General features: G+C 32.3%; 1 protein-coding gene and 2 pseudogenes across 2 annotated transcripts; all 3 read right to left on the bottom strand.

The window, feature by feature from the left end:
• Positions 1–971: 971 nt before the first annotated feature.
• Positions 972–2,055, bottom strand: LOC137809850 (glycerol-3-phosphate acyltransferase 9-like; annotated as a pseudogene). The gene is made up of 6 exons (XR_016518297.1): positions 2,028–2,055; positions 1,827–1,913; positions 1,660–1,756; positions 1,492–1,560; positions 1,273–1,392; positions 972–1,187 (listed from the first exon to the last, which is right to left on the bottom strand). The product of XR_016518297.1 is annotated as a glycerol-3-phosphate acyltransferase 9-like (transcript).
• A 2,311-nt stretch (positions 2,056–4,366) lies between these two features.
• LOC137809415 (putative CCR4-associated factor 1 homolog 11) lies at positions 4,367–5,218 on the bottom strand. Its single transcript, XM_068610530.1, has one exon. It carries the CDS (start codon positions 5,216–5,218, stop codon positions 4,367–4,369), a length of 852 nt encoding a protein of 283 aa, XP_068466631.1.
• Positions 5,219–11,886: 6,668 nt separating this feature from the next.
• On the bottom strand, positions 11,887–12,748 carry LOC137809417 (putative CCR4-associated factor 1 homolog 11 pseudogene; annotated as a pseudogene).
• Between the last annotated feature and the right edge of the window lie 247 nt (positions 12,749–12,995).

The following is a 12,995-nucleotide window of genomic DNA, read 5'->3' as shown; positions in this document are numbered from 1 at the left end:
CTCATTACAATCAATCAAAACAACACAATTTAAATTAATATTAAAAATATATCTTATTTAGCATCCACTAAGTCGATGCTAACTTAAATAAATTTTAAAATAAGGTCGACGCTAAGTTAAATAAATTTTAAAATGATTAAATATATTTTTCGTTTCATTTCTTTCACATGAAATTGATTTTCGTTTCTAATCCAAACTTTAGACCTTTAGGGAATTTGTAGTGCGGAAATTATTGGAATGGGTCCTTGTCAATTTTTTTTTACGTGGCAAACATATTTCCAATGTGGACTGAGATGTTAAATATTTCATGTTGACTCAACGCTTACGTGAATGTTATAATATTATAATATAGTCTATGTTGACAATTTGTTTATTACAAAAAAACACTAGTAAGGATCCATTCCAATAGTTTTTTTACTACAAGAATCCAGAGGGTCTAAAGTTTGGATTAGAGATAAAAATCAATTTCAAAAATGAAAAATATATTTAACCCATTTTAAAATAAAAAAAAAACATTAGTGTTGGCCAAGCCAACGTTAAATTACTTTAATTAAAAAAATTAATTTTAAAATCAAATGTTAACGAACTAGTATTAATGGTTTTAGAGTCACATGCGATGCAAATCTGACGTTATTGACTAATTATCACGACACTTGGACTGTTATGCTCTTCAGTAAAAGGAGTTGCATCTTAATTATCAGTTATAACTTTTCGTCTTGTAGAAAGCAATCAATCCAACAATTGGTATTAAAACCAAGGACACGAGTTCGATTTGTACATTGAAAACGGACAAATAGGAGTTCATTCTGTTTTATGATAAGCTAAATTGAGGCCCCTCTTTTACTTTATCGAGTTGATACTTTAGAGTTGTCTTAAAGTTTCAATATGGCGTTGGTTATAAAAGCCATTAAATGCAGTGTGTACAGAACAGAAAAAGAGAACTCTATGTGCAAAAAAATTTCAACTGGACATAATAGCAAGAATAATATGAATTGATACCTCTATGTGCAAAAATTAACAGACATACATAGTTCTAATCATAAAACCTTGGGGACAAAGACTTGAGAAATGAGAAATTTAACTTACTTGCTTTCTCTGTGTTTTGGACAAGGGCGAGAATACTTCAGATATCCATCCCAAGGAGCCTTTTGAAGCCCAGCACACGATGTGAGATTATGTCTCTCACCCTATACCATTGGAATGATATATATTGTTTTAATTCCTTGCAGCTAAACATAGTGGTTCATACAATATGGAACAAAGGTCTTTTACCTCTCTGCAAATTCAATGGATGTCTCTCCTGGCTTCAAGTTTTGTGGCTCCAAGTACCAAACATCACAAACTACAGCCCAAGATGTCATTAATTGCAAGAGATGAGTGGTGAATGATTGTCTGAAAGTGAAACAGATACAGAAACTCTTATCCAGCAATACAAGAAAACATGAATGAATAGAAACAGAAATAATTATCATGTAAAAAGCAACTTCTTACTGTCGACTATTCCAAAAAGCATCTACGAAATGCAACTGGGCAAACTGTGCAGCCAAGTTCAAATGCACCCTAAACATCATTAATATTAGAGGCTTCAATTATATTTAGAAAGCCTATTGTATAAGTAAAAGTGTAAAACTCGGCATTTTGCAATTGCAAATCCTATACCTTCTTAAACATGACAGTATAGTGATTATTTACACAAGTTTCTTCAGGAAATATAAGAAGAGGGTTATTGTTAGCTCCCTGGACGTGTTCCCTCAATCTGAAATATGAGAAATCGCTTAAGAATAAGATTTTAGATATACTCTCCCAACATTTTCAATTATACTTACTTCCTTGCCACAATTTCTCATCCTTCGCCTCTGTACTATTGAACCAGATACACCCTACACTCTCTAAAATAGTGCTCTGCAATAATCCTGTGAATGAAATTCAGAAATGCATCAGGCATAACTTGTGATGTGCTCATCGAACTTGAAGGAAAGTTGATGTGGATGAATAGATAATTTAGTAAAAAATATACAGTGTACTACCACAGAAAGATGTTGTAGCAGCTAGCATGATTAATTTGGTTGAGCGTGAGAAGATCATAGGACAACCTCGAGTTAAAGTTGATAAAATGGAAGATAATCTGATTATAAATGAATCCATGTGCATGTAGCTGAACCCGCATGGGGCCCGTTTGTTTAGCCTTTTAAAAGAAAACGATGTTTAAAATGAAAAGATCTTCCCTGTCAACTAGTAATTTTCTCAACAATTTCCACCTACAACTCTAAGGTCGGAGCTCTAACAAATAGGAACTTAGGTCTAAGTCCTACATTATGGAATAAGGAATCCTCGGGTGGATGCATTTAAGCGCTTGAGTCTTCTTTCTTAGTAGCTAGCGTTTTGAGGGTGGATTCCTCAAGTGTTTGGGGTACTTACCAATTGGTTGTTGATCTTTTCGAAAGGGCTGATTTCTTCTTCCTCCTTAACCACTAGAGAGGAGGCCTAGACTCTCCCACAACAATCTGACTTCCCTCTCAAATCACAAGATAAAAATCTCCTTCCCAATCCCTTTTCCTATTTACAAGCCACATGTCTTGTTTCTCCAATTATCTCAGCCCCCCACAACCAAACTCTATTTATTTCTACTAACTAACTATGGGGGTTACCTATCTCGGGCAGAATTTTGGTTTAATACTAGTTACGAAGATGTCTCATTTCCGATCCTTGTATGGGCAAGACCATCGTCCTTTATTGTTGAAAGCAAACTACAATTCCTTCTAAAGTTAAGGAAGTCAATCAGCAGCAAGACACCTTGGAGATTAACCTCACCTCGCCAAAGAAAGGTATGCTAACAAGACACCTTGAAGATTAACCTCACCTTTCTTAATTCAGAACATAATCATCATGCAGACAGAAAACTACTCCATTTTCATTGCCCCTTATCTTGGAGCATCTAAACAACAGTAAAAGCAAGACATGAAAATGAAAAAAAAAAAAAAACAGCGGAGACACATACAGGCGGAGCTTCCCTTGCCGTTCATGTTGAACACTGGATCCAGAAGGTAGATAATCCTCAATGTTGGGCCGATCAAGGTCCAATTCAGAACTCGACGATTTGAGTTTCGCAGTTCTATTCATCCTTGTTACTTTCACAACAACCAAAATGGCGTGACTAAACTAGATTTAGAACCTAAAACACGCATGGTGAAAAAAATAACTGATTCAATAAAATGTTCAAAGAGTTAGTCAACAAATTTCACCATAATTCTATAATTTAATTCCAACAAACAGCTCCCATGCAATGAAGTAAAAAAGAAGAAGAAAACCTTAATGTAGGAGATGACATTGGGAGGAAATCCAGAGAAAGAGAGAAGAAAAAGTGATGAAAGAGAAAGAGCTCACGATCTAGAGAATAGAAAAGGGATGAGAAATTGCAGAAACCAACTCTGTAACTAATTTTTCAACTCTTTTTTAGTTACTTTTTCTTTTCTCTGACGTCTCTTCCTTTCTCTTCTTTCAAAACTTTCTTTTCCATAAAATATTAATATTTTTTTAAGAAAAATAGAATTAATAAATAAATATTTTTTTATTTAGTATTATTTAAAAAATAAAATAAAATTATAAATTAAATCATTGACCCTTACAAATTATTTCTATTATTAATTATAATAAAATAATTTAACATATAAATACTTTAATTTATTTTATTAAATATATTAATTATCAATTAGAAATTTAAAATTATTCATAATTCAATATGATTTAATATATATATATATATATAATATATATATAATTAAAAATATATAAAAAAATTGACAGACTAAAATCAAACTATTAAATAATACCAGGTGAGTTGTTTGTTTTATTTTTAATTATAACTGTAAATCACACTAAAACGAGTCCTATTGTCCCGTCTCCTTATTATTAGATCCCATTTATTTAAGAATGCAAAATAAATAAGTTTTCATTATATTAATTTATTCCATCACAACATAAATATTACTGTATTCATAAGAAAAAGTTAAGCATTACAGTATTGTTTTTGTTATATTATTTGTTTGATTGAAATTAATTTTTTAACATAAATCCTAATATATTTATGGAATCATACATCTATTTATTCAATCTTAAATGGTTTGATTTTGTTAATTATTATATAAAATGAAAATAAAATAAAAAATACTAAACAAAAGAATAGTACAATGATGAAGTCTTCTAATTTGCAACTATTAGTATTATGAAAGAAGAAACATGAGGGTGGAAAAAAAGAAGAGAGAAAGGTAGGATAAACTGAAGTGATATATATTATTGTAGAATTTAGAAATTACATTGTACTGAAAAGAGAAGATAAGAGAAGTAGAAAGATGGTAAAAAGGGAAAATTAAGGCATCTCTAAACCATAGAGAACGCCTGCATGTTTTGACAAGTCAAACTTTGTATGAAAATAGAGAGTTTTAATTTTATTAAAAGCATGGAGAGTGACTAAGCTATCAGAGCCTGCATGATGACTTCTTCTGCCACTATTATCCAAACCTAGAGAGTTAGAAACTTTGTCTAAACCGCCGTGAAGGTTTGGACAAAATCTGATGAGGTGTTTAACGTCGTATACTCTGTATCCAAAGAAGTATTTAACCAGTTGAAGAAAGTCACACAAGTTTGTAGGTAGAAATGGTTGCATATAAAAAAAGCGTTGGCTCAATATCTTCACCATGTACCCAAAATCATAGGTACTATGAAAAGCAATCCACTGAATATTATTGTTGCAGAGGAGTCCTGAGAACATCATCAACTCAGCAAATCGCACAATGCTCACTCCAAACTTTCGATTCTTGTCAAAATCCATGCCTTGACGTCGGAGGAGGGCGATGGAGTGAGGAGCATGAGGATGTTGTGTCACATCAAACTCACAGAAATTGAATTCCCAAATGAAGCGGTTGGAGGTTCCAAAGGTTGGAAGGTTGTCGTGGCCATCTGAAAGGGTGAGACCAACTTGAATGAGGTGCATACTGTCCACGTTAGCTTTCATCACTGCGTAGTTATTTTGTGGTTGTCGGAATGCTGGATGCGACTGGAAGATGACACCGGGGAACTCCGTGTCCATAGAGATGAAAGGGTATAAGGAAATGATAGAACGAATCAACTCGAACTCCGATTCAAGATTGTAAGACCACACTGATCTTGTCATCACAGAACCGGGAGGAAGAGTCATGTTGTTGTTGCTTTCTCTTTCCATCTCTTTTTCTCTTCCGATATATCTTTCTCTTCTAATCTCTCTTTCGATACATCAATCATTCTCACTACACTACTTTTATAGTCTAATCACACCTAACTTACAAAAGATAAGATATAATTAGTTTATTCAATCTAATCTTATAATCATATTATTTGTTTATCTCAAGATATTAATTAAATATATCAAGATTTGAGATTGAATATTTTAATGTTTTAGAGTTTCTTAGATTTTTTTAAAAAAATATATAAGATTACACTTTGAAATCTTATCTTTGTACTCTCACTTAACATTTATTGACAAAATTTTATCTTTAGAGTTGATAATTTTAGAATTACATATCATTTATCTTTTTTATCTCAACCCACAATTAGATCTAATTATCTTATTAATTTTTGAGCCGGATATATTTAAAATGTAAATATTTTTTTTTAGGAGATGATTATATACGTATATCATAAGTAACTTATCTATATTTTAGGAGATTGATATATTTAAATTGCATATAATTATTTTATCTATTTTAAGTTCATTTTGTTTTGCTGATTTCTAAAACTATTCAGAAAATAATCTATTAAGAAAAATAATAATCAATTATCTCAATTTTGATAATGTATATTTTATTAATTATATGATATAATAATTTTAATTTTTCGGATTGTGTTTCTAAATATAATAAATAACAATATAATTAATTAAAAAAATTGAATTTTTTTAATAAACTATTTACAGTATGATCTTATAATCAATACTTATTTTTGATATTACTCTTCTATAACCTATAACAACTAGGCGATTTTATTTTTATATATTTATAATATAAAATTTCATTAAGAATGTGATTAACTTTTTTAATAAAACCATTCATCAATTATAATTGTATTACTTAGTTTAACTTGTAATTTAAATATAAAGTTTAACGATAAAACTAAAATTTAAAGGCATAAAATTTACCTTTCAATCATGAACTATATTCCACAAACAACATGAAGTTTACATTAAACAAAAGAACACATTTTTTTAATTTAAAACTAAAAATTACAGACAATTACAACCTAAATTTCAATTTATTTAAAACTATTTATATTGTCTAATACAAATTATATTGGTTATACGATACATATTATAAAATAATACATGATTATTATGTATAATTTATACGTTTTACTTTTATCTGATAATTAAGTGGTAAAATGAGCAATTAAATATTTTTATTTGAAAATACTATTTTGTTTTATCTTTATATCTATAGATTTATTCTTTTATCACAAATAATCTTTATATCATTCTCACTTTTTCAGTTAATAACTTACTTTAATTATTTTCATATATTACTTTTTGTTTTATAATTTTGAATTATGGAAATAAGAGGAGACAAAAGGTTGTAGCAACTGATTGAATGTAATTGCACAAAATTACATAAGGAATACTAACATGTCTGTAAACTGACCATTAATGCAATATAACAGTAAAATAGTTTAAGGGAAATAAAATCAGAATTAATAATAATAAAATCTGAATTAATAACCAACATCCTCCCTTAATTCTGATTTGGAACAACCTTGATATTATTTTATTTTTCTCAATCGCCATCAATTATTCATTCATAGCCTTTTGTCATTTGGGGGTTGAATGGCATCGACAAGTCTCACAGGTTCTGATTCTTCAAGAAAAGCGAAGTGAACCAAATCTCCAATGTCATCAACTTCATCATCAAGATTTACTTCGCAATCTTGAAGATGTACAAGTTGTCGTTGCTGCCTTCTTGGTCGCTCCATCATAGTTGCAATTGGAGTTGCAACTTCAGGTTGAATTACAACTTCAGGTTGAACTGCAGGTGCTTCAATAGTGACTTCATCTTCCACATCATCGTTCAAAACGTAAATATATCGTTTTTTTTAATCCATTTCAACTGCTGCATTCCATTGCCATTCCTCATCTTCGGCAAATTTAACATCACGACTAACAATCACCTCTTTGTCATTGGATTGTACAATTTGTATCCCCCCATGCTTATATCCAATGAAAATGGTCTTCACCGCCTTATCATCCAACTTCGATCTTGCTGCCTTGGGAACATGAGCATAAGTAATTGACCCAAATACCTTCAAGTGTTGCACATTGGGTTTGAATCCACTCCATGCCTCAATCGAAGTTGTGTTAGGAACACTCTGAGTGGGTGATCTGTTTATCAAATATACCGCACATGTTACGGTCTCAGCCCAAAAATAATTTGGCATACCTTTCGCTTTAAGCATGCTCCTCGCCATGTCCATGATTGTTCTATTCTTTCTCTCAGCAACTCCGTTGTGTTGAGGTGTGTAGGGGCAAGTTATGTTATGTTGCAACCCAAGTTCTTCACAGTGCCTCTTGAATTCATTAGACTTGTACTCACCTCCTCCGTCACTACGCATCATCTTAATTTGTCTGTCACTCTCTCTTTCAACAAATGCTTTAAATATTTTAAAGCAATGGAATACCTCATCCTTGCTTTTCAATACATAAATCCAGGTTTTCCTTGAAAAATCATCAATAAAAGTTAAAAAATACTTATTACCTCCAACTGATGATATGTTCATCGGGCCACAAACATCTGTATGAATAAACTCCAAAGGAAATTTTGCACGCCAAGGCTCCTTAACAAATGATATCTTGTGATTCTTTCCAAAAAATGCAAGCCTCACATAATTGATCAGGGTGATGAATATGGGGTAAACCATTCACTAAATTTCTTTTGGAAAGATTTTCCAAACTCTGGAAATTTAAGTGCTCAAAGCGTAAATGCCATAACCACGATTCATTATTCACTATTGATAAAAAAGGTTTTAAGAATCAAATTACTTTTTTTTTATCAAAAAGTGAGAATTTATTTTAAACTATGTGCATCACGTAACCCTTTTCGGTCAGCTGTCCCATACTCAACAAATTACTTTTCATATCAGGTACATAGAAAACATCATAGATGTACCTGTGATCACCATTCTTCAATGTGATAAGAATTCGCCCTTTTCCAGTCACCGGAACGAACCTGCCATCACCAAATTTCACTTTTGTGCGAAATGAGTCATCCAAATCCGCAAACAGTTCCTTTTATTACGAAGTGGACTTTAAGCCTAACTCAACCCCATAAAACCGGCTCATGAGGTTGAGGTATGCACCCACTTATATATAATGAAAGGCTCTAATCTCTAGTCGATGCGGGATCTCCAACACACCCCCTCACGCCGAGACTGCCAACTCGTGCGTGAGACTATATATTATGGGTGGTCCGATAGCGGGTGGCACGATAGGCACAACACAAACACTCGCTAGGATAGGCTCAAAATGGCTCTGATACCATATTACGAAGTGGACTTTAAGCCTAACTCAACCCCATAAAACCGACTCATGAGGTTGAGGTCTGCACCCACTTATATACAATGAAAGGCTCTAATCTCTAGTCGATGTGGGATCTCCAACACCTTTTGACCACACATATGATTCGTGCAACCTGTATCCAAATACCAAGTTTGATTGTTTGGGGTTTCATTTGATGTGGCTGTCATTGGTACTGTATGATCCTCTTCATCTTGTACGTGATTACGGTCTTCTTGAGCACAATTGGCAGCATGATTATCACCTTTAGATTTGCACTCATTTGCATAATGACCATGTTTATGACAATTATAACACTCAACATTTGATTTATTATAAATGACACCTCGTCCTCCGCGACCACGTTCCCTGCGCCAAGCGCCTCCATGATTCTGGCCACTACGACCTTTGCTGAAATAGTTACCATGTTTATGATAGGAGCTACCACCAATTGAGGCTTGTGCTGGTAAAGCCTGTTCAATTGGTTTTTCAATCTTATTGCCATCCATCCGCTACTCATGCGCTCGTAGAGAATCAGATAATAACCTTACTGTCATTTTTGAAATGTCATTGGCCTCTTCAATTGCGGCAACAACATGTTCAAATATGGGAGTTAAAGATCTCAAAATCTTCTACACCTTTGTCTGCTCCGAATGTGTTTCACCATTATTCTTCATCTGATTTGTCAAGGCAAAAACTTTATTTATATAGACATCAATAGTCTCTGTGGTTTCCATCTGCAGCAGTTCATATTGGCGTCTTAGGGTTTGAAGACGCACCATTTTGATCTTATCATCATCTTTATAATTGGTTGACAAAATTGTCCAAGCCTCATTGGCAGTTGTTGCTCCTTCATCTGCTCAAACGTCTCGTCATTCATCCCTTGATGGATGAGATACAAAGCTTTATTGTCCTTCTTCTTCTGATCACGATGCGCTACTCGTTGCGCCTCAGTTGCATTAGCAGTTAATGCAGACACTCCACTCTCAACGACATCCCATAACTCATGATAATTAAACAAAACTCTCATTTGCACACACCACCTATTGTAATTTTTTCCATCAAGGATAGAGGCTGATAATTGGGTAGGGTTCATGATAACAAACTAGCTCTTGATACTAGTTGTAGGAACTAATTGATGGAAATAAGAGAAGGTAAAAGGTTGTAGCAATTGATTGAACGTAATTGCACAAAATTGCAAAAGTAAAAGTGATCTTATTCATTTTGATTTACTCAATCATATATATAATAAAATTACAATTACTGGAAGCTATAAAATTGGAATACAAACATGCCTGTAAACTGACCATTAATGCAATATAACGGTAAAATAGTTTAAGGGTAATAAAATCAGAATTATTAATAATAAAATCAGAATTAAAACCAACAGTAACAATTTGTCTATTATTTTCGTAACACCTCAGAAAATATATCTAAATATTACAATACAAGTTCTATCGATTTCTATACAGACTTGAAGTTTTTCAAAACATTACTAATACACGATTAAGACTTATAAAAATACAAATATTAACCAGATAAAGTTCAAAGCAACATCCTAAAGCCCTCCAGAACCTTTGTCACCTATACGATCATCTGCTCGTGTATATAGTTCAGTTATTACAGTTCACAACACAACTAGTAAAGAAATGGTAAACTAGTGAAAATAACGTTTTATAATATACACAATTAAATCAAAAGAGAAAACCAAATTACATGGATCAATTTCTCATTTATTCAATCTTCTTCAAATCCCAACATAAAACAATCACATAAATCTCACATGCATCTCCGGAATATCTAACAAACAAAATAGCAACTGACGCCTTCCGAAAGACCTATATTAAGTAAGTCCTACTAGAGACTAACACCTGATCCAAAGATTACCAGCGAATCCAAGAAAAAGGAAAAAGGTAAGTTCAATACAACCCAAACCGTACATCTCATAGGTCACGGTGTGCACGGAATCCCCCATCAGCTTCTCACCACCTTGTGTCTTAGTCTATGTGACTTAAACCATCAGTGAAGCTCGGAGATCTCTGTTACCACATAGGCACCAATACTTAATACACAAACAAACATTAGTCCATACATTATCCCAAATGTATAAATTCAATTTCATACCATTTTCATCATACAATATCATTCAAAATGCAATCCATAACATTCAAAATCCTATTTAACATTAAAAAAACAACACTTAAATACTAAACCATCAAAATCTAATATTTTTACAAGTTTAAACAATATATATAAACAAAAAACATCCTTGCAAGAGAAATTGAATATTGGGATCACGTCCCCTCCACATCGAAATCTTCTAACATAGGTACTATTAAAAATTAAAGTTAGCTTCCCTTATCTTAACTTCCTTATTCTGATGAAAATTCTACCTCAAACAGGGGAATCACTCCAAACATTAGGAACCTATAATAATTTATTTAAATATTACCAAATTTTAGTATGAGCTTAATCAAGTTGAGAGAAACATTTTTCTCAACTGACCCCACTAAAATTGAAGACTAAATCATAGACAATAAGGGATATTTAGAGTAAAAATGAACTTACTTTGTTTGAAAATCTGATCAAGTAGAAATGTATTTTGACTCCTCAACTACAACATGACATGATCAGATTTTGAAATAGATGAGATTTGGGAGAGAAAATAAAGAGAGAAGTGAGAAAAGAGAAGTTAGGAGAGAGATGGAGAAAATAAGAAAAGAAAAATTGAGAGAAAGAAAAGATGGTGAGGGTGGCTATTTTTTTTTTTTTACATCTATTACAATTTTTGCACTACAAGTTTTTTATGATAGATTAAATACTGTTTTGTTTGCATGAAAAATATTAAATTAGCTTTCAAATATTAATGTCGATTGAATTGCGACGCTATTAACTTATGTTAATACAACTCTAATGCAACACAGAAAGAAAAATAATTAAAAAAACATAAAATTATTTTTATTTTTTAATATAATAAAAATCTTGTTAATATTGGTTTAATTGATAGTATCAGAATTCGTATTGTCCCATCTATTTATTATAAGGTAACATTTATTTAAGAATGCAAAATAAATAATTTTTCATTATATTGCTTTATTCCATCATAATATAAATGTTACTGTATTCATAAGAAAATGTTAAGCAATACTATATTATTTTTGTTATATTATTTATTTCATTGAAATTAATGTTTTAATAAAATTCCTAATAATTTTATGGAATCATACATCTTAAATTGAAATTTTTTATAATTAGTATATAAAATGAAAATAAAATGAAAAATACAAAACAAAAGGATAGTACAATAACGAAGTCATCTAATTTGTGACTATTATCTCTAAGCCATACAGAACACCTGCATGTTTTTGTAAGTCCAACTCTGTATGAAAATAAAGAGTTTTAATTTTATTGAAAACATGGAGAGTGACTAGGCTATCAGAGCCTGCGTGATGACTTTTTCTGCAACTATTATCCAAACCCAGGGACTCAGAAACTTTGTCTAAACCGCCATGAAGGTTGGGAAAAAAATCTGATGAGATGCTTAACGTCGTATACTTTGTATCCAAAGAAGAATTTAACGAGTTGAAGAAAGTCACACAAGTTGGGAGGTAGAAATGGTTGCATATAAAAAAAGCGTTGACTCAGTATCTTGACCATGTACCCAAAATCATAGGCACTATGAAAAGCAATCCAGTGAATATTATTGTTGCATAGGAGTCCTGAGAACATCATCAACTCAGCAAATCGCACAATGCTCACTCCAAACTTTCGATTCTTGTCAAAATCTATGCCTTGACGACGGAGGAGGGCGATGGAGTGAGGAGCATGAGGATGGTGTGTCACATCGAACTCACAAAAGTTAAATTCCCAAATGAAACGATTGGAGGTTCCAAAGGTTGGAAGGTTGTCGTGACCGTGTGAAAGGGTGAGGCCTACTTGGATGAGGTGCATACCGTCCACGTTAGCTTTCATCACTGCATAGTTATTATTTGGTTGTCGAAATGCTGGATGCGACTGAAAGACGACACCGGCGAACTCCGGGTCCATAGAGATGAAAGGGTATAAGGAAATGATAGAACGAATCAACTCGAACTCCGATTCAAGATTGTAAGACCACACTGATCTCGTCATCATAGAACTGCAAGAAAGAGTCATGTTGTTGTTGCTTTCTCTTTCCATGTCTCTTATTCTTCCGATATCTCTTTCTCTTACTGTCTCTCTTTCTCTTTCTTCCAAGAACAACAAAACATCTACATCAATCCTCCTCATTACTCTACTTTTACAGTCCAATCAAACATAACTTACAAAAAATACTACGATATAATTGGTTTCTACAATCTAAACTTATCATCACACTTAATATTTGTTTATGGTATGATTGAAGATATTAATTAAATTTATTAAGATTGAGATTGCATTTTCCTTT

The sequence above is a fragment of the Phaseolus vulgaris genome, chromosome 2, assembly GCF_051622355.1.
Source record: "Phaseolus vulgaris cultivar YP4 chromosome 2, ASM5162235v1, whole genome shotgun sequence".
NCBI lineage: Eukaryota > Viridiplantae > Streptophyta > Magnoliopsida > Fabales > Fabaceae > Phaseolus > Phaseolus vulgaris.
Note: the sequence above shows the minus strand (reverse complement) of the source record. Positions and strands in the feature narration are given on the sequence as shown.